This window comes from Dromaius novaehollandiae, chromosome 6 (genome assembly GCF_036370855.1).
Source record: "Dromaius novaehollandiae isolate bDroNov1 chromosome 6, bDroNov1.hap1, whole genome shotgun sequence".
Classification (NCBI taxonomy): Eukaryota; Metazoa; Chordata; class Aves; order Casuariiformes; family Dromaiidae; genus Dromaius; species Dromaius novaehollandiae.
In genome coordinates this window covers 10,499,006-10,519,129 of record NC_088103.1, presented here as the reverse complement: position 1 = coordinate 10,519,129, position 20,124 = coordinate 10,499,006, and the positions used below count along the sequence as shown (strand labels likewise).

The 20,124-nt window shown below is 39.0% G+C and overlaps 1 protein-coding gene across 1 annotated transcript; it reads left to right on the top strand.

Annotated features, from left to right (window-relative positions):
* Window positions 1–17: 17 nt before the first annotated feature.
* On the top strand, window positions 18–20,046 carry SUPV3L1 (Suv3 like RNA helicase). Its single transcript, XM_064513640.1, has 15 exons — window positions 18–337; window positions 5,812–5,889; window positions 6,377–6,484; window positions 7,933–8,047; window positions 8,562–8,730; window positions 9,959–10,070; window positions 10,369–10,446; window positions 11,574–11,665; window positions 12,615–12,795; window positions 13,252–13,345; window positions 14,008–14,227; window positions 14,605–14,685; window positions 16,184–16,360; window positions 18,174–18,322; window positions 18,719–20,046. Exons 1-15 carry the CDS (start codon window positions 85–87, stop codon window positions 19,212–19,214), a joined length of 2,403 nt encoding a protein of 800 aa, XP_064369710.1. The 5' UTR covers window positions 18–84; the 3' UTR covers window positions 19,215–20,046.
* The last annotated feature ends 78 nt before the right edge of the window (window positions 20,047–20,124 follow it).

Sequence of the window (20,124 nt, the reverse complement as noted above, 5' to 3'; positions counted from 1 at the left end):
CGGCGGCGGCTGCGCGGAGGGCGGTCGCGGCGCGATGACGTACAAGGGCCGCGCCGCTACCGCCGCTGCTGCCCTTCGCTGCCGATGCGGCGGTGCGCGTGGCCGCTGCCGCGGCTCGCGGCGCGCGCGGGGCTCGTCCTCCGCCACGGCGGCGCCCCTCCGCCGCGCCCCGCCGCCGCTGCCGCCGCGCTGCGCCCCGCCTCCGCCTCCTCCGCGGCCGGCGGGGGCGGCTCGCGGGCCCCCGACACCTCCCTCTTCGTGCCCGTGCCGCTGAGGCCCGCCGACGGCGCGCCCGGCGAGGACGTGGGCGCCGAGCTCACGCGGCCGCTCGACAAGGGTGAGTGCGGCCGTTAGCGGCGGCCGTTGGCGGGCGCGCGCGGGCCCGGCCTCCCTCGCGTGCCGCCCCCTCAGGCCGCCGGGCCGTCCCCGCCGTTCTGAAGGCTGAGTAAAGCTAAGTGCGGGTATTAGCCGTAGCAGCGGCGTGAAGAGCTGCCTGCTGCCGTGCTGGTTGTGTTATCGGAGCCCCTAAGTGTGTCAGGAGCAGCCCGAATCCAGCCTTGACAGGAAGCAAAAGAGCGTCTCTCTCGGATGCCTTATTTATCCGCTGTATATTCCGTTAGGTGTATTTCCTGTCACTTCCGCACGGTCAGATTTTGACTTGTAAGTGGAAACGGAAAAGAAACGCTTCATTAACCTTTAGATGCTTGATGTTTCTGGTCTGTTTTTGATGTCTTCTTATGTAATTACTCCTCAAGAAACTTCATATGTTGCAACTACTTTGTTCAGCTTTTTCTTTCATTTTAATTATGAGCTGTACATGCTATTCATTCTTCATCCCTTTCAGTCTTCCGCTTGGGAATAGTCTTATTTATCTAGTTGTGCCAGAATGCCTTTTTCAAATACTTAAGTAAGAAACAAGTTTTAGCTCGTTTTGATGTTTGGTAACCCCAAGCAAAGGGGGCGTAAATGAAAACTTTTGTTACTATGTGCTCTCCTAATCAAGTGTTCAATGGGTTATTATTTGTATTAACTCCAGGTAAAGGAAACATGGGAAGATGATCTTAATTTGTTTAGAGCCTCCAAGAAAGGGATGCATGGCTCTGACAGCTAAAAAGGCTGATAGCCAGGAGGGAAATCCTGAACAGGTGTAATACAAGAAATCTGTGTCGTCTTCAGACTCCTCTTTAAGTGTCACCTTAAGTTACTAGTGCCTTCCTCAGATGCTAATAAATCTGAACGATAGCATCTTACTCATACACAGCTGCGTGTCTCCTATATGAGCAAATGAGTAATGTTTGGTTTCTTCAAAGTTATAGCTAAAATGCTCTGGGAAAATAAGCATAGATTCTGTCTGAACTCTGGTAACTCATGTTGAGATAACAGATTGGCTAAAACCATTTACGTTCCCACAAATAAAAATTAACTGCTTCAAACAGACTGAAGCTCTTTCACACAAGACCTGTGAGGAGTACCAACATCTGGCCAGTGTGGTGCTTTGTCTGGCCTGTTGGCCTGTAACTCTCTGTGTGCAGCTACTAGTAACTTTGTATTTTGAACCCCAGCAGTAATGGTAAAAAGGAAAATTAAGGAGACCTTCCTTATCAAATACCTGTTTTTAAAAATAAAATAAATACCCTTCCTCTGGCTTTTTTCTTTGTCATGTTCTCATCATGCACTGAATCATGCAACCATTTGTTTTTGTGATACTTTCACTAAAGATAGTCTGTCAAATTCCACTGTCTGGTACTGAACTAAATTCTGGAAATAAAGATTTGTAGGCTGAGTATTTACAGGCTTTCTTAGTACAACTTCTAAAGAAACTTTGTTATTTACAATGTGCTTAATTCCAATATGAATCATCTTGTTAGCTTGTTATTTGTTGAAGTGATACAATGGTCATATATTTCAAGCTAGTCAAAGGCTGTCAGTATAAGTGAAGCCTTTTTAGAAGCACGCTTTTGCAAAGCCAGTTTTACACAAACCTTTGTAGCAAATGTCCTGCTTAACTCCATGTAGTGGAATTCATTTCACAGCTGCATCTTTATGCTGCCTCTTGTGATTTTGCAGGAAGCGTATCATTGAGTGGTGGCATATCCTTTTAATTCTGGGCTATCAAGTGGGTTGTAACCCACTAATTACTTACTGCAATTAGCAGATGCATTGTTTTTGAACTTCACTTGTAGAGGTTACGCCAGAATGTGTCTTTCTATTCCTTTCATTGCGTTTACTTTGCCTTATATTGCTTTTACTTTAGCAGTATTACTGATATAATTGTATAATGATGACATCCTTGCCCAAAAGCCCAAGTGCACAGAGTTATGGGAAACAATTAATAGAGCAGTATGAAATTATCATATGACAGAATGGTTTAAGATTTAGGTAGGTGTTTTTTAAACATCTTATATGATTGCTTGCTTCCTTAAACAAGCTGATTATAGTTGAGCGGTTAGGTAATACACAAGGACTTTATAGTGAAATATCTAAGGAGCAATTGCATAAAAAATTGAAACTGTGATGCTAATTTTAGAAAGGAGGGTGAAAAAAGGCAAGACATCTACTCAAACATCTGGTATCAAAAAAAGAGAGCATAAAGACAGCAGTGACAGAAAATGGGGATATTGTAAAGATAAGTGACCTGCCATCAGTACAGAGGGAGAAAGATGAGTACCTGGTTCCATAATCTTTAAGACTGGGCCTGAATGTTGCTAAATCAGCTGGCAGCACAAATGAGGTCTGGTTTGGATGCAGACCTCGGGGTATGGAGATGATGCATTAACCATTTTTTGATAAATTCGAACAGACAAACTGACCCTATGTCAGTTCAGCACTTTCTGCTGTGTGGCTTCAGGATTCTTGAATACGGTGGTTGATTTGGAGCCCTAATGGTCAGTTTACCACGTTGTCTGACCAGGGACCTGTCCTTACCAATGAGAAGTGTAAGCTAGGAAAGAGGAGATGGTGTCAGCCGCTCCTGTGTCAGAAATGGGAAGTGCTGGAGGAAACAGGTTAACATTAGATGTGTAACATCACTTGGACTGGATGGTGTCAGTCTTCTAATACTTCTGGAGGAATTTTAAAATAAAGTGCTTGAACCGCCCCATGGAGGTGTGTGGTCCTGTTGAAACGGACTGTTATGATCTCAGATGCAGGAAAATAATGGAACGAATGTCCTACAAATAGGACTAAACTGTTTAAGTGAATGTGATACATTTGGAAGCTAACTGCATAGTTTCTGAACAGTGCTGCGGTGTCAGGACACCTTTTTATACAGAACCTTAAAAAAATCCTACTAAGGAATCAAAGTAATTAGGGAGTAAGAGCTAAAACGGTGTCCTAAAAATGAGAAAAAAGGTTGAAAAGGGAAATCTTAGAACAGGAGTAAATGATAAAAAGGATAATGGTAGACGTAGAACACATCTCCTGGGTATGTACCCTGATTGCTAGTTCAGGTTGTAGAGATAGGTGCTACTATACGTAGCTGATTAAAGCTAGCATGGGCATACCTGCTTGTTCTGCAATGCCAGCTTTGTTTTGTTTAGACGTACCTTATTGTTAAGGCAAGTAATTGTGCTTAGGAGGGAGAGTGACCTTGAATGTTGAGAGCTATGATGATCTCAACGTCATGCTGCCTAGGATAGTAACAAATATTCTGGTGTTGACCTTTTCATCTTGTAGTAAAGCTAGTGTGTGGTGAATTTAGATTGATGGTTGATGTCATGTTAACTGTTAATGTTGTTTTATGCTTTCCAGTCTTTCAAAAGCTCTCATGTAAGCTCTGAAGAGACATTTAGCCCCATATATTCTTTTAATGCAGTGTCTTCCAGTCTCTCTTTGATTTCTGGGCATTAAAACATTTTCTGACATGGATATGGATGTCTGTGTAGTAAGTGTTAGCCCACTGGCAGTGGGCTTGATCTTGCTTAGTTACCTCTACAAACACATCAGAAGGAGTCTTCAGACTGTAAATTGAAATCTGTTGACAGACTACTGTAACCAGGAATGGGAGGTGGGAAGTCTTTTCAGAACGGGGTGTGGGTGTAGCCACTGATTTTGCTCTTCTGGCTTTGTGCTGCTCCTGTTCTCTGCTTTGCCAAATTCTTCTCACCTGATGATGTTTTATTATTGAAAGTGGTCTCTCTGCTCTAGAATACAGCTGCTTAGAAAGGGGGGCAATCTCGCAATTACATGAGTTGATCGCAAGGGGAGCTTTCTATCTCGAGGCAGAGACTTCAGAGTGAGGGAGTTAAATGCAGAGAGCAGAGCAGGGTAGTGTGGTGTTCGCTGACTTCTGCTGGCAAACCAGTGGTGTGCTGCTTTACGTACCAGTCCTAGCATTTTAAAATGTGAGGTTTCTTGAAATTCAGATCTACAAGTGATTAAGTTTATGTCAGCTGCTTACTGCATTGGCTAGATTGAGGGTTTCTGATCTGCTGAAGATAAAGGGGATGCTTTTTTTTGCCATTGTGATTTAACTGATGTTTAATGAACTAAATTCAAACCATACATTAGTAAATAGTTTCCTTGCAGTTTCCTTTGAGAATTCAAGTAATATCTGTCCAGCTACTTTTAATATTCAAAAATATTATCATACATGATATTCTTGAAATATGTCTGAAATCTTTGATCCTTTAATTCTTCTAATAAGGCTAAAAAGTTGAAGTGGTAGAAATCCAGTGCCTACTATTTCAGAATTCAGTTCAGAATTCACCTAGAAGAATGTTTTTTGTGTGCACAGAGTCAGTGCACCCAAAGGACAGGCAGAAGCGAGGGGAGACTTACAGGCTGGCATTGCTGGAGCAGACTCATTGCTGTGCTTGCACAGTCCGTTGCACTTGGCCTCCAAGCTGTAGTGTTTCTTTGGTGGGCCAAAGGGAAACCACCCTCTGAGGTGGCTGTTAGCCCTCAGATTAGTCCCATTTTTTTGAACTTGTAAGCAAAAGTTGTTTTGACTAATATTTTCTACCTGTTCCACTGGTTTGGACAGGAGCAAAAAATAACAATGTTATGCATCACTTGAGCATCTGGTACTGCGGAGAAGAGCACTGGTGCTGACTTTATAGTGGTGAACCATCCACTAGAAGATGAGATTTGAGATCATACCTCAGTTTATAAAGCCGTCAGAAAAAGTGTGTGTGGGGAAAGTGTTTAGGGAAGGGGTTTATTAATAACTTTATAACAAAAGATTCTATGCAAACAAATCTGATTTGCTGCCAGATGATATAGGAAGAGTGTCTGTCAAGTCATTTTCTCCTCACTGTTATTTAAGCTGGAAAGAGGAAGATAATGTGTCTGGTGTGTCTGTTCTTTCTGGAGAATGTATCTTGGAAGCAGTGAGGAGGGAAGAAACTCTCTCAGAGGAGATACAGTGAAAGCTTTCACTGAGTGACATAAGCAGATTTAACTTTCACGTTAAAGCCTACTGTTTACTGGTAGGTACGGGTGAAAAGAAGCAAAAAATGTCCCCCAGATTTGCCTGTTTATCCTTCTGTTTTGTAACAAGTTAGCTGCAGGTTCACTTACACTTTCCTATCTAGTAACAGGTAGAGTCTCATCTCGGGTACTGCACTGGAGTGACCCCATCTGCATGGCCGTTCTTTGTGCTGCATTTTAAGATTGTCATCTTCCACAGTAAACTCAAATATTGTTTGTAATTAATCTAGGCAGAAATCACTTGAGTCTCTTCATCAGGGCAAAGGCTTCCTCCCTCTAAAGTAATAAGACTATAAGCCATGATCTTCAGGTCAGTAGTGTTTGATTTAATTTTGAGAAAAGGTAAACCTGATAACTCAGAAATGTTACTCTTTCTTTCAGGTGAAGTTCTAAAAAACTTGAATAAGTTTTACAAAAGAAAAGAAATCCAGAGACTAGGAGCAGAAAATGGATTAGATGGTGAGCAAATGGCCTTCTAACATGGCTTTTTTTTTTTTTATGTGAAATCATTTTATTGCTGTGGGCACCCACCCATGCCCCCCTTCTCCACTGTTTAATAGAATACACAGTGCTCTGCAAGATGAATATGCCAGGCATACAGGCTTGGATTTCTTTGGCTTTTAGTGGCATGTTCTTTTTTCCTACTGTTGTAGAGCAACTTTGTTTTCTTCAGATGATTTAAGACTCTGATCTGAATAAATTAACAAACATTTTCATCCGAGGTCTTTATTCACATATGGCATTAGGTGGATTTGATCTTTTATGGTTGATCCCACAGCACTGCTCAGGTTATCTCCATTGCTAAGTTCAAATAGCCTTTATGTTTATTTGTATTATCTCACGTAAAGGAATAGTTTTTTAATGAACTGCTTAGTGGTTTTGGTAGGTATTTACAAATACAGTTTTCTGATGCCAGTCATGTCTGCTTTTTTCTTTTCTCTTACAGCTCGCCTTTTTCACCAAGCGTTTATAAGCTTTAGGAAATATATCATGGAATCCAGTTCTGTGAGTGCTGATTTGCATATTATTCTCAATGATATATGCTGTGATGCAGGCAAGTATCGGGAGTGCTTGTAAAATAAAATGTGTATTTTATGAATGTATTTGTTTTTAGCTTCTATACTTAACTATCTTCCTGTGTACCTTCCCACCATACTGTAATAGAGATTAAAAAGTCACTCCTCCTTTTCTTTGGAAACATTTGTGCCCAGCCAATATATTCCCCCCTCAAAAAATTCGGTAGTCGCTAGGGGGCACTTTGCGAGCATTCCCTTGTCTAGGTGGCTTTAAAAGCTTAGGAATGCAGCTCTGTGGCTGTTCTGTTTCGCTGTAGCACCAATAGCTTATTGCATCGCGTGTCATAATTAACTGCACCTAACCAAGAGGATATGCTAGTTGGTAGTAGCAGAAATAGCTTTCTGTAAAGCTTATGAGCTTCAGAACTTCAGCTTTGGCACTATGCATGTGTTTTTAATAATGGTAATTTAAGAGCTGTAGTGCCTGTAGATTTCATTTAAAAATGTAAATTTGTAGATTTAAAATGCTTTCTTATTTAAGAATTTTTTAGAAGTATTTTAATGTATCTGCATAAAATCTTTCATATGAAATCCTTATTTATGTATCTATGAGTATTATTTATATCCTTTAAAATTTGCATATATAGGAGTATAAAGGATGGTTTATTGTGTCAGTTCTAACTTTTAAGTGAGCTTTGTTTGTAATTAATGATAATTAAAATCCTACAAAATGTAAGTTTTTCACAATAACTTTTTATTTATTCAATATCAGTTCTCAATGAAAAAGATGACTGATTGTTTGGGGGGTTAGATAATAACATTTACTAGATCCAGGCAGTTCTTTGAAATGCTATGAAAGCTGGACAGCCAGAGTGTGACCTGAAATGAGACCTTTAGGTCTACATGTCTGCTCGGCAAACATTCAGAACGGTGACTAGTGAACCAGAATCTCTCTTCTGAGTTGACTTTCTTTGATGCTTTTTCTTTGCTGGCCTAAGTGTTGGGGATTTACAAATTTTAACCAGATTTCCCAAGTTTTAGTAGATTAAGGAAGCCAGAAGTCCTCTGCTTGTCTCTCTTTATACATAAAATCATTTTAGAAGATTTTTTTCTTTATTTATTTATTTCAAGGCAGCATGTGAATTTAGGAAGAAAAACCTAAAATCTTCTTAGGACACAAAAGCTTTCACACAGATTTTGCATAGCCTCTCATTTGGTTTAGAATTTCTTTAGGTGTGTAGGCTAGCTGGAGTGAATATACTGAAGTGAGATTTTTTTTTTTCCATGCTATTTTGTTTGCATTACGTTGCTTAATGAGTTTATGTACTCATGTTAGTTTACCTTTCTGCTATTGAGATAATTATTGACCACTGTAGAGAGCCAGAAGTTGAAAGCATGTGGTAGGATTATTTTTTTTAAGTTTATGAATATACATGCCTTCAAACAAGCAAGCATGCAAACGTTCTTAAAAGGGTTTGTCTTCTAGGTCATGTGGATGATCTCTTTCCATTTTTCTTGAGACATGCAAAGCAGATTTTTCCGATGCTGGATTGTATGGATGATTTGCGCAAGATCAGTGACTTAAGATTGCCGCCCAACTGGTCAGTGTGTTTTAGTGGCTGTGGTGTTTTCTTTTCTTACTGTCACAGAATTTCATAGACTGTGGACTTAAGCTTCATGATGTATATTTTCCATTTCATGTATCCATCTGGTTTTACAATAAATTTTCTCAGAAATTCTTGTCTTTGTTACAAGATACACTGCAAAGCTGTTTTGTGGCCATATCTGTTTGGGAAGTAGGACATCAGAATGTTAAAATGTTAATATACCCCAGAAATGGAAACAGTAATGAGAAATCACTTTGTGCACATCATGTATGAATTTCACTCTAAATCTTGAAAAGCATCATATGATTTAGAAAATGAGTATCTAAGACATGGTAGCCTCTTTATGTTGGATCTATTTAAGAACTTAATCCTTCTGCTTTTACCACACTTTAAATGTCTACTGATATGGAAATGTTTAAATCAATTTGGAATTTCACCTAACTTGGTATCCAGAATGCCAGATTAAACATACACATTAAACAAATCTGTTTTTTATTTGTGTTTTTAGGTATCCAGAAGCCAGGGCTATTCAAAGAAAGATAATATTCCATGCTGGTCCTACAAACAGCGGAAAAACTTTTCATGCTATCCAGAGATTTTTATCAGCAAAATCAGGAGTATACTGTGGTCCACTAAAGCTTCTGGCTCATGAGATCTTCCAAAAGAGTAATGATGCTGTCAGTATGTTATATTACTTACCTGCATCCTTAATATTGGGGTAGTCCCATGAATGCATGCTTGTAAAATATTGTAGTTGCTTAAGGTAGTCCATGAAGCAGTGTAGCTTTGCGTTGCAGTGCTGCCAGTTTGTATGAATACCAGTAGTGCATTTCTGCGTAAGGCACGTAGAATGGAACATGACTTTCTTCAGAGCACGTCCCCTGTGCTCGTCCCCGTAACCTGGTACCCTGTTCCTGTGGCAATTTCTCCTTCCCTGGGTTTGGCTAGGCTGTGCCGTTAGCTTTTTGCATGTGTAAGCTGTAGTTTTTTCGTTCTGTTACCTTTGCTTTAGCTTGTACTCGAGTAATTATCCTTGCTTAACTCTCCTCCCCCTTCTACTTCAATGTTTAAATAAGTTTTACTCTGCCATATAATAAAAAGTTCTGCAGCTTCAGATGTACGAGTTGGTGAACACCAGTGCCCTGTTATTTCAGGTCCTTAGAGGAAGCTTTCGTTAGTACTTTTGCCTCCAGCATCTTTTTGAAAGCTTTTCATTAGTGTGTTTCCATTTGCACAGAACCAAGCCAGTTATAAAGCATCACAGTAACATATCACATATTAATGCAGCATAACGTGTATGTGTAGTAGGATTTATCAAAGGATCTTGTGAGGCTCAACCAAAGCTCCTTGGTGACTCCACAGATGGCTGTCGATTAGGGATGAGCAGCCATCTGTCTGAGATTCAGCAAGTGTGGAGCGGACGGGGCAGCGGCTCCTGCTGTTTCTCTTGGCTAAATCCTGTGAACTGTTACTGTGCCAGTCCAAGGCAGCAGGTGAGACGCCTGGCAGGGCAATAACAAAATGAATGGGGGGAAGATTGGAGCTTGCAAGGCTGGGCCTTGCTTTGAGCCGCTTGTGTTACGGCTCTTCTGACAGTTCTTTTGTTGCAGATGTGATGGCTCTGAACTGCTGAAAGATGCCAGCTCCACCTCTTCCCCCTCCCTCATTCCTGCAAGAGGTTGCATCTAGTTACAGATACTACACTGGTACTTCAGTCTGACAGAGCTTAAACATAGGGCACAGGTGTCAACAGGCTGAGTAGCTATTCTCTGGGTGACTTCCATTGTACAGTTTTAAAAAGTACTTTAAGATGCTGTTCTCCCCCCTCCCCCCTCCCCCGCCCCTTTGGAAGGGGAATTCTGTTAAATTCAAGAAATTTAACATGAGTTTTCTGACTTTCTTTAGAATGTGCCGTGTGATTTGGTGACAGGAGAAGAGCGCGTGTATGCCAATGAAGATGCCAGACAAGCTACACATATTGCTTGTACCATTGAAATGTGCAGCACGAATACACCTTGTATGTATACATAATTGTTTTGATCACATCCATTGCTATCTTTAAATGAGTTGCTGCTTGGGCTGTATTAAGTAGCTGAGCTATACCTTTTCACTCTTATTTGAACAGTTCCTGAGATGGGTTAGAACAGTTTTAATAAAACCTGGATCATCTCAGATTAGCTTTTTGATGGTAGATGATTAACTTGATTTGAGTAACTTTCTATAGAAAGCCTCCGAGATGTTCCTTCCTATGTAATATTGCTGTTCTAGATGTTCTTCCTTGGCACGTAACTTTTTTTTGTTTGTTTGTTTTTAAGATGAAGTTGCTGTGATTGATGAAATTCAGATGATCAGAGATCCTGCTAGAGGGTGGGCTTGGACAAGAGCCCTTCTAGGTAAGCTGGTCAGCATTGACAATCAACTAGTTTCATGCAACTTTCAATGGCATATTAAATTCAAACTTAGAAGTCAGTATATTGGTAAGTGATTACAATGTGTGATACAAAATAAAAGCAAGTATTGTTTCTTCATTACTGAGGTCTCCATAGCAAGTTAGAGAGGTGCTCTGCCTAAAGAGAGTTCTCTGTATGGCAGCAAGTTACCTGTCATGTTTTGCTTAAGGAATGCTTTTGAAAATTTTATTCTCTAAGTTTTGCTGATACATTTTTCTGGTTTTGTTTCTGTGGTTAGTACAGAGTCTCTGTGTTGTCAGATTGTGCTGTCCTTTCAGACTGAGTGTTTTCCAGAAGTATGCTTTTTTGTGCAATTAAAACTACACAATTTTCAGAGAGTTAATTTTAAAAGATTCTGTGAAATATATGGTAACATGGCAAATGTTAAATATTTTATAGTGTTAATTTCAAATAGCTCACTCGTAACACTGATCTGTTAAAACTTTATGAGAATGGTTTCTTTTGCTAATTTTATAATTTTTCAAGAGGAACTCTGAAATTAATTGTTACCTAGATTTTTCAACAGAAGTTTGGAATCTGATTCTCCCACTCCACTGCTTTGATGCTGAATTTAGCAGGATGATTTGTCACACTTCCCCTACCTTCTATTTTTTACCACTTACCATTCTGACTACTTTAAAGATGTGTTTGTAATTTTAAAAGGTCATGCAGAAAATGAAGCTTTCCAGTTCTGCTGTGGTTGGGGAGATAGTAAAGCATTAGTAGTAAATAAAACGTGCACAAAGTTTTGCTCCATTTATTCAGCAGTTGAGGGTACCTCTTGTTTGAGCTGAGAGGATGCAGCCAGGTATTAACTGCTCAGATGGTTATGCTACCAGATTTCTAAGCATCACTTGCTGATGAGATCAAGAGTAGCTCTAAGGAAGCAGTGTATTGTGGGGGAAGCTTTGGTACAGGGCTTTGGCAAGTTGAAGGAGAGGGAATACAGTCCTTGTTGATGTGTTCAGAAAGCAAAATGTATTCTTTTTGGTAACTGTTAATGTCAGCTAGAATTGCTGTGTATATACCTATGTAACAGTTTGCATTTTATTTCATTGGATCTTGTTCAGGGCTCTGTGCGGAAGAAATCCATGTTTGTGGAGAAGCTGCTGCTATTGAATTGGTGACAGAACTCATGTACACTACGGGGGAGGAGGTTGAGGTAGGCTTCTTAATTTTGTAATGTTACAGAGAGAACAGGAGGTGGTTCTTGTCAGAAAACAGGCTACAGTACAAGCTTTTGTTTGGGATACTACTGATCAAAGCTATTCTTGCAGGGATTTATTTTGTTAAAATGTTGCTCAATTCCTGTCAATCAAAGGAGATGTTGCAAAGTTGGTGTGTGTGGTGGTAGGTTTGTGTTTTGTTTTTTTTGGTCACAATGTTTTGCTTTAAAAAGGTATCTGCTCCGCTGACTTCCTCCCAGGGAATGCTACAGCTGTTTAGTGGTTTTCTTTACAGTTCTGTTCTTCCTAGAATGCACAATGCCCTCAGTTTGCTTGGTTTACTCTGTCTGTTATTCATTCTCCATGTGCTGAGAAATTTGTTAAAAGAGCTAATACCACTAGAAGAAAGTGATTGACATATCTCTCCAACCCAACCTTACAGTCAAAAAACTTGTTTTCCTGGGAAAGTTCCTTTCTAAAGATTATTTAACAGCGTAAATTTGGTAGTGCAGCTTGCATGATTTCTGGGTGAATTAGCTGTAGTTTTACATATCCATGTTTTGTGGGACTGTTTATTCTAAGGGGGACCAGTTACAGCATTCAAGTGACTGAATTAGTGAAAACTGGCTCTCACTTCTCCCTAGGATTGCTATGACTGTACAGTAGTCTGTATACTTCTTTCCTTGAATCTGGTTTATGTGTAAGAATGTATAGTCCTCTGTTTCTTGAAAAGGCCCTGTAGTTTTCACCTTGGGAAATGCTGCAGGTATATGGTTTTGATTGCATAGGGTGTATGTCACCTTTTCTCCAGTACTTATCCCTTCAGGATTGCAAGACCACCCTTAGTGTTGCAGTCAGTCGCGATTTTAAACACATTAGCTGAACTTTCACATGAATTTTACATTAAAAAATATCTCATCTTTCACAACTGCTCTTTAATTCTAGGTCCGAAACTACGAGAGACTCACTCCTCTTACGGTGTTGGATTATGCCTTAGAATCTCTAGATAACCTCCAGCCCGGGGACTGCATTGTGTGTTTCAGTAAGAATGACATTTATTCTGTCAGCCGGCAGATTGAAGCCAGAGGATTAGAATGTGCTGTCATATACGGCAGTCTGCCACCAGGTAAAGGGCTCCTCCTTTTTTTTTATATATATACATATGTATGTTATGTATTAAGCGAATGTTCTGTTTTTTGCTTCTTTCTTTGGAGAAACTTTTTAAAATGAAGCAGTACAAATTTTCCCAGTTTTGCATCAGGATAGAGTTACAGAAAGGAAAAAGGAAAACCTGTTTTGACTGGTATTATAATCTTAATGATTATAATCATTACTTATTTAATATTGTTCTTCAGTTAGTTTTAATTAAATGAGGCCTGTTCACAGCTCTGGGAAAGGTTTAAAAAAACCCAACAACAAATACTACAAGCCACAGCCAAATAGCAAAAAAAAAAAAAAAAAAAAAAAAAAAGAAGAAACCCCCAAAAACTCAACCTACTATAAAGGCATCAGGTTTAGAGATATGCTATCTTTATATTGTGAGAAGAGTCTGCTATAGCAAATGTTTGTCACTCTGCTTTAGGAACAAAACTTGAACAGGCAAAGAAATTCAACGATCCTGATGATCCGTGCAAAATTTTAGTTGCTACAGATGCAATTGGAATGGGACTCAATTTGTAAGTATTCTGAGCAAGTTGTGGTATGCTTATTTTTGGTGTGATACCTGCATTAGTTTCTTCACTTGTTTCCCCCCAGATTATCTAATTTGTCTAGATGTCTGTTATGTCTAGAGAACACTTACAATGCATACACTTTAATTTTGAAGTAGTGATCGATTTGATTGGGTAGATCTAAGCTTTAATTCTAAAACTGATTTTAGGAATTAAATGGCTCATTAGGCCTAATCCTGTATGAGATCAAGCACTGTCAAGGTACTTTTGATTCCTTGGGGTCAGGTGGGGTAGGCTGTCAGAATATCAGTCTCTCGCATTTCTGAAATGTAGGATAGGGTCAGTCCGGTTTCAGATGCGTTATGTTGGTGAAGGCGATGCAGTTGGTGCTATACCCTCTGCTGAGGCAGATGATGTATAGCCTGGGACCGTATTAGGACAGGATTGATGTATGCTGGGATGCTTCTCCTGTGACTAACGAGCGGTCTTATGTTGCCCTTTGAGAATGCTGTGTCCATGCTAAAGCAATATCTGTGGTCTCTTAATTTGTGGAGGGGAAAAAATGTTCCAAAAAAAAAAAAAAAGGCTTTCCCTCTTCTGTAGTAGGTTGTATATTGGAAATAATTTGCAAAAAAAAATTCCTCTTTGTTTTTGTTCAAATATTTCAGGTGTATAAAAAGAATAATTTTTAACTCTATAATAAAGCCAAATATCAATGAAAAGGGAGAGAAGGAAATAGACTTAATTACAACCTCTCAGGCTCTACAAATCTCAGGTAGAGCTGGGCGTTACGGCTCATCTTTCAAGCGAGGAGAAGTCACTACAATGCATCGAGATGACTTACCACAGCTCAAGGAAATTTTGAGTGAGCCTGTGCGGCCTGTGAAGGTGAGAGCTTAGTGCTCAATTTGTACGGATGTGCTTTGGAGCTATGTTACTATGTCCTTATCCCAAATTATTATTCTTTGTGTCTGTTTACAATTCAGTAATAAAAATTGATTGTGTCATGCCAGAGTGACTTTGCATATAAGGCATGTTCGGAAGATCCATAGGGCTTCCAGTATTTCAAGTTATATTGAAGCTGGTCTTCTAAGAATTGAAAGCTCAAAGATGGAAGTCTTTAAGTTCCATATAAGTGTCCTGAATAAACTGGGCTCTGTAGGGTACTTCTTTTCTTGCATTTTATCCTTCTAGATCTTGTTTTTTCTCGTGCACCTGCTTAAAGACGTTGAGGATTAATGAAAATGTCTTTATTTTCCCTTTAGGCAGCTGGCCTACATCCTACTGCTGAGCAGATAGAAATGTTTGCTTATCATCTTCCTGATGCCACTCTCTCCAATCTAATTGTAAGAATGATTAAAAAATAGCTTTTGGTTTAAAAATTGAGCATACTTACAGGCCCTACTTTCCTATGGACACACACACACTCTCTAAGAACCTAATAGACAGCTCTGTGTATCTTTTATGAATCAGATTGTTCTTTCTACTGCAGCAGTGTTTGCAAAGACATTTAGAATGATTACCGTTTTTCATGTTATAATATTTAAAAGCCTTCGAAGTGTGCAAATGTGTGTACATGTGTTGAAGAGTATCTGATGCAGCAACCTTCTCATTTAATCTTTTCTATATTTTAAAAGTAAGCTTTTTGGTCTGAGGCTGGAGAATAGAGACCCTAGAGACCTAAAGACCCTAGAGAATAAAATTTTGATAACTTCATGTGAAAACTCTTGGAAAACTGAGCTGGTCATGTCAGATTTCTGTCTGAGAGCTACTTAATTTTTTTTTTCCTGGTTCTGTGGATTTTATGGTAAAACAGTGTTTACTTAAATTAAAGAAACAGATCTTGTAGGATCTACTTGAGGCCATGATTACTTGGGACTGACAGTAGAATATTTGGAAGAGCTTACATATTTTAAAGTAGAAATTAAACTTCTAAGACCATAGTAAAAACTAGTATCATGATTGTTAGTCATCTGAACTTTTAACAGCTTTCATTGATTTGAATGCATATTACAGTTCTTTGATGTCCTGTTACTTAGGAAAGTGTGTGGTTTCTAACCTTTAGGTGAAAGATTATACTCAGATGTCTTAGAAGACTTAGCTATTAGAGTAATAGCACACCTTTAAGTTTAACTTTTTAGAATTTCCGTAAGATTAAAAATGTGTCAGTGTTGGTCTCTTGAGTATACAGTCACACATTTAATTAAACTCAGTGCTTCTTTAATGATCATGTATACACTAGAGAGAACTAATTTTGGGGACCCATAAAAATTCCCCTCGTGCAATGTGCAGTGGTATCTGCTATTTTGCCAAGCCTTGCATGTTTCGGGTATTCTTTGAATGGCCTTATTGCAACACCTTATTTATTTTGTGATGCCTATCTTCCTAAAATAAATCTCTGTTCCTAAGGTTGACCTAAAAATAACTCAATTATTGAATTTTATACTGTAAAGATAGCTTTTTGGGTCATGCTAAGAGACAAACCTGGAACAAGTTTTAAGCGTAGAAGTAACTGTCTCTTATGACAGTGTTCTTTGTAGCTCAAATGTATGCTTCTAGAATATTGCATTGGATACTTAGACTGATTGAAAATACTTAAATAAAGCATAATGCGTTATGTCCTCTCCCCTGATCCTGCGTTAAAGAATTTAATGAAAATCCTGTTAGAAGAGCAGAGGGATCTCCCCCAAATTTTCATTACTATGGGTTGAATTTGATAATTTTAACTGTTCTTTCAGTATAATTGGACTTTGAAAAACAAAATCATTATTTAGTTTGGTTAATAAGTTTGACAACTCCCTTCTGTAATAACGTCCTCTTCGTTTGCTTATGATGTTTTCACAGGATATTTTTGTGAGTCTCTCACAAGTTGATGGACTGTACTTTGTCTGCAATATTGATGACTTTAAATTTCTAGCGGATATGATTCAGCACATTCCACTAAATTTGCGATCACGGTATGTCTTCTGCACTGCACCCTTGAACAGAAAGGAGCCTTTTGTTTGCACGACGTTGTTGAAGGTCAGTTATTTTTTGTTTTTCCCAGAAAATGTGGTAATTATATTGGACTAAGTGGGTCTTGATGCAATGAGGCCATGTCTAGTTATGTTTATCATGGATTTAGTCATTAGATTGTTTGAGAGCATTCTTAGTGTGCTCACAAGTAGAAATATAAAGTAGCTGGAAGGCTTTTTTTTTTTTTTTTTTTTTTTTAAATATTTGGATTCTTTACCGTTTTTTATTGGCTGAAGCTTTTCACTTCTGAGATCTGATTCTCATTTGAGGATATAAATTAAAATTTGGAAGCTTTTCTGCTGTTTGCCTCAGAATCCTACTGCTTTTGTTGCAGGTGATCTATGAACTGGGGGAGGTCAGAATTGTTTGTCACTTGTGAACAATTAAATTTTGCACTAAAGTTTTCTAGAACTAATCCTTAAAAACAAGGTACCACTAATCCAGGTTTTAGTTAGAAGAATGTGGTCTTGAATATGACTGTGGATGCTGTAAGTACACAGAATTAAAACTCCTCAAGACACAGTGCTGTAATTTACTCTCAGAATTGCACCAGTTCAGTTTTCACGCCTGGGTGAACTGTTCTCTACTGTACCCCTGGAGTGATTATTTTGAGGAATTTGTAGTCAGCTGACTTCAGTTTTGCAGGATTAAGACTTTTATTCAGGACTGTTACTTTGTTAGACACTATCATCTTTGTCCCCTTTTAGACTATATTAAACACTTTTAATAAAACATTGTAAAAATGAAACTGCTGTGTCGCCCTCATGTCACAGATGTTTGATAGACCTGTGCTTTTCAAAATAGCTAATAACTTTCTTTAAAAACTAAATTACTGATTTAAAGAGTTTAAAAATTGTGCTTCATTAAGAAAATGCTGAGCACTGAGATCTGAAGTGATGAAGGTGTAGAGGGGCCTAACCTCTGTCAGAGGGAGATAGGCTGGTAAATGCCAATGTGAATTTATGGCCAATCTTCCATGCTGGAAGAAAATCTCTGACAGTAGCCATTTAGGAACTAGTTACTCTGTCATTAACATTTCTAAAAAATTAAATCTTATTTGACTTATCTGTTAGTAAAAGAGCTGAGATGCTTAGGTTTGGGAGGGCTGATTTCTGTTACAAATTAATCTTTTTTTTGTTTGTGAATAGTGGATTTCCTAAGTCAGGCAACAAATATTTAACATCATTTTCTCAACCCAGGAGATTCTGAAATAAGAATTAGCAGAATACGAGCAGGAGAAGAAAAGATAGTCTATTTACTTCACTAGATGAAATTGTCTGCCTTCAAGGTTCTGTTTTTCTGGATAGCTCCAGACTTTGTTGCTTAGTTCTGTGCATGGCCCATGGACAAATTGTGTTATTGAGGCCTAGTAAAGAAGAGATGATTCCTGTGTTGAGGAATTAAGTAAAAGCATGTGTGGCATTTATGCTGCAAAAAATGAAAGAGATATTTTCTGGAGTATTCTGTCTATACAGACTCAGGGAATTTAATTCACCGACACTTCATTAGGCTGGTCGATCATTTCTTCAGTAATAAACTGGCCTAAAAACATACGTCTGAGAATGGACTCTTCAATACTGTGCCGTAAGGGTTGAAGCTAGCCTTTTCTAGTGTACAGCTGTTTAAATACAAACTAATGTTCTGTCAGTTAAGAACACAAACAGCCTGTTTGTTTATAAATTGCATGAATAATACAATTCCAGAAAGAAAGTTCAGCTTCATAAATAACTGCACTGAAAAAAGAAAAAAAAGAAACCAAAAAACCCCAAACGTCTTTCTTTACTAACTGCAAGCTTCACTGAATCCACCTGTTTTCCAGTTTGCGAGACAGTTCAGTAGAAATGAACCTCTGACATTCGACTGGCTCTGTCGGCACACCAAGTGGCCACTAGCCCCACCAAAGAACATCAAGGAACTTGTGCACCTCGAAGCCGTTCATGATGTTTTTGACCTCTATCTGTGGTTAAGGTATTGCCTTTGCATTTGGGAGTTATTTTTATTTTCTCCTACTATTTATGACTTACAGTCCTAGAAAAGTAGTGTCTTCAAACCAGTATGGATGTGGTGCTGTACGGGCTCCTTTGCTGTCCCTTTAGAGGATCTTGACAAATGCTGGTGTAGCTACTTTGTGGGGGCAAGTCATGGGTTCTGCTGAGAACAGTTTAAGTGACTGACGAAAAGAAGGATAGAAACAAGGGGCCTCTGGACTGGAACAGCCAAAATGCCATTTAAAATACAGTGTCCATCCTATGTGACACGTAATAAGGTTGTACTTTACACAGTGTGTATCTGATCTTCATCCCAGTTGTCAGTCCTGTGGTGAAAAGGTTTAATTGTATGCTGTTTTGTTTCACCTCTCTTCAGTTACCGCTTCATGGATATGTTCCCTGATGCTGTCCTTGTAAGGGATATTCAGAAAAAACTGGACAACATTATACAAATTGGTGTCTGCAACATCACGAGGCTGATCCGAGCTTCGCAATCTGGTGCTGTTCCTGGAGCAGCAGTAGCTGTGTCAGAAGAATTCCCTCTTTCAAGGACTAAGAGGGATACCAGGGTGATGTCAGACCTTCAGGGTGCAAAATCCACAGTGCAACTCCCTACTGCTGTGGAGGCTCCAGAAGAGAGAAGAGCAAAGAGCTTGAAAGCCTATAGGTCTGCTGCGAGGCGGGAGGATCTGAAAACCCATGGACGTGGATCTCTCGCTGACAGATTGCTGCGTGAAGGACTTCTAACGCAAGAGATGCTGAGACAGCTGGAGAGCGAGTGGCAGGTTCAGCACAGGAATGGTAGATATGGCCCTAGTTCAAAAAGAGATGATCAGAATAGTTCAAAGGAAATGGGGAAAAAGAAAAAATAGAATCCATGTCCTAATTCTGTTTAGTTTTTATTCATAAAATAAAAAAACTGTTTTAATAACTTCTTTGGCATTTCATGATTACACTGCTGCAGCTCCTTGATGTTTTTCCTTCTCTCGTGACCAGTTATGTGAAGTGAACACTTGGAGAAATGGACTCATGTAAGCTTAGAGGCCAGAAGCTGCTTTTACCAGCCAGCTGTACGCTGCAGTCGTAGTGTTCAGCGTAAGTGTATGGTATGATGCTATGTGAAAATCTGAACGTAATGCCTTCTTGCAAGATAGCCTTGTAGCACTAATAAAGATCAGATATTTCACTAGTAATGAATTAGCTACTCATTCCATCCCTTCCCAAAGGGCAGAGTTTAACAGATAATGAACAGGTAATGAACAACCTGGCAGGAAATTGGGTTAGAATGGTGATAGGAGTCATGTGCCTCTGACCTTTGTGTCCTGTGAAAAAGTGAAAGGAGGCAAAAAGTATTTGTGTTAATGCTTTGTGGCATGATGAAATTCTGGTCACAGGAATGTTTGGGTAAATTCCAGTTCTGTCATCTGAAGGTAATTACTAAAGAAATGCAAAACCTTTCCTTGCTCTTTAAATTGTATTCCTTTGCCTGGGAAATCCTTATCACATGGATTCAGGCAAAGTGGGTTCTTTTGTTGCTTTTTTTTTTAATTTTTGGATGATGATTTTTTGGGGGAAGATGTTAGAGGTATAGATGCACTTTATTCACTTTGAAAAAACTTGGATCTGTTTCTCCTTGATACTTCTAGTTCATTTTCATACAAATGATTTTGTTCTGTTACTTTATAAATGCTTCCTTGCTTCATATTCCAGTTTGTCTGTGATATCTGAATTTTGAGGGGGAACAAAATGTTTAACTTTAAGCTCAGCTAACAGTTTAAATTA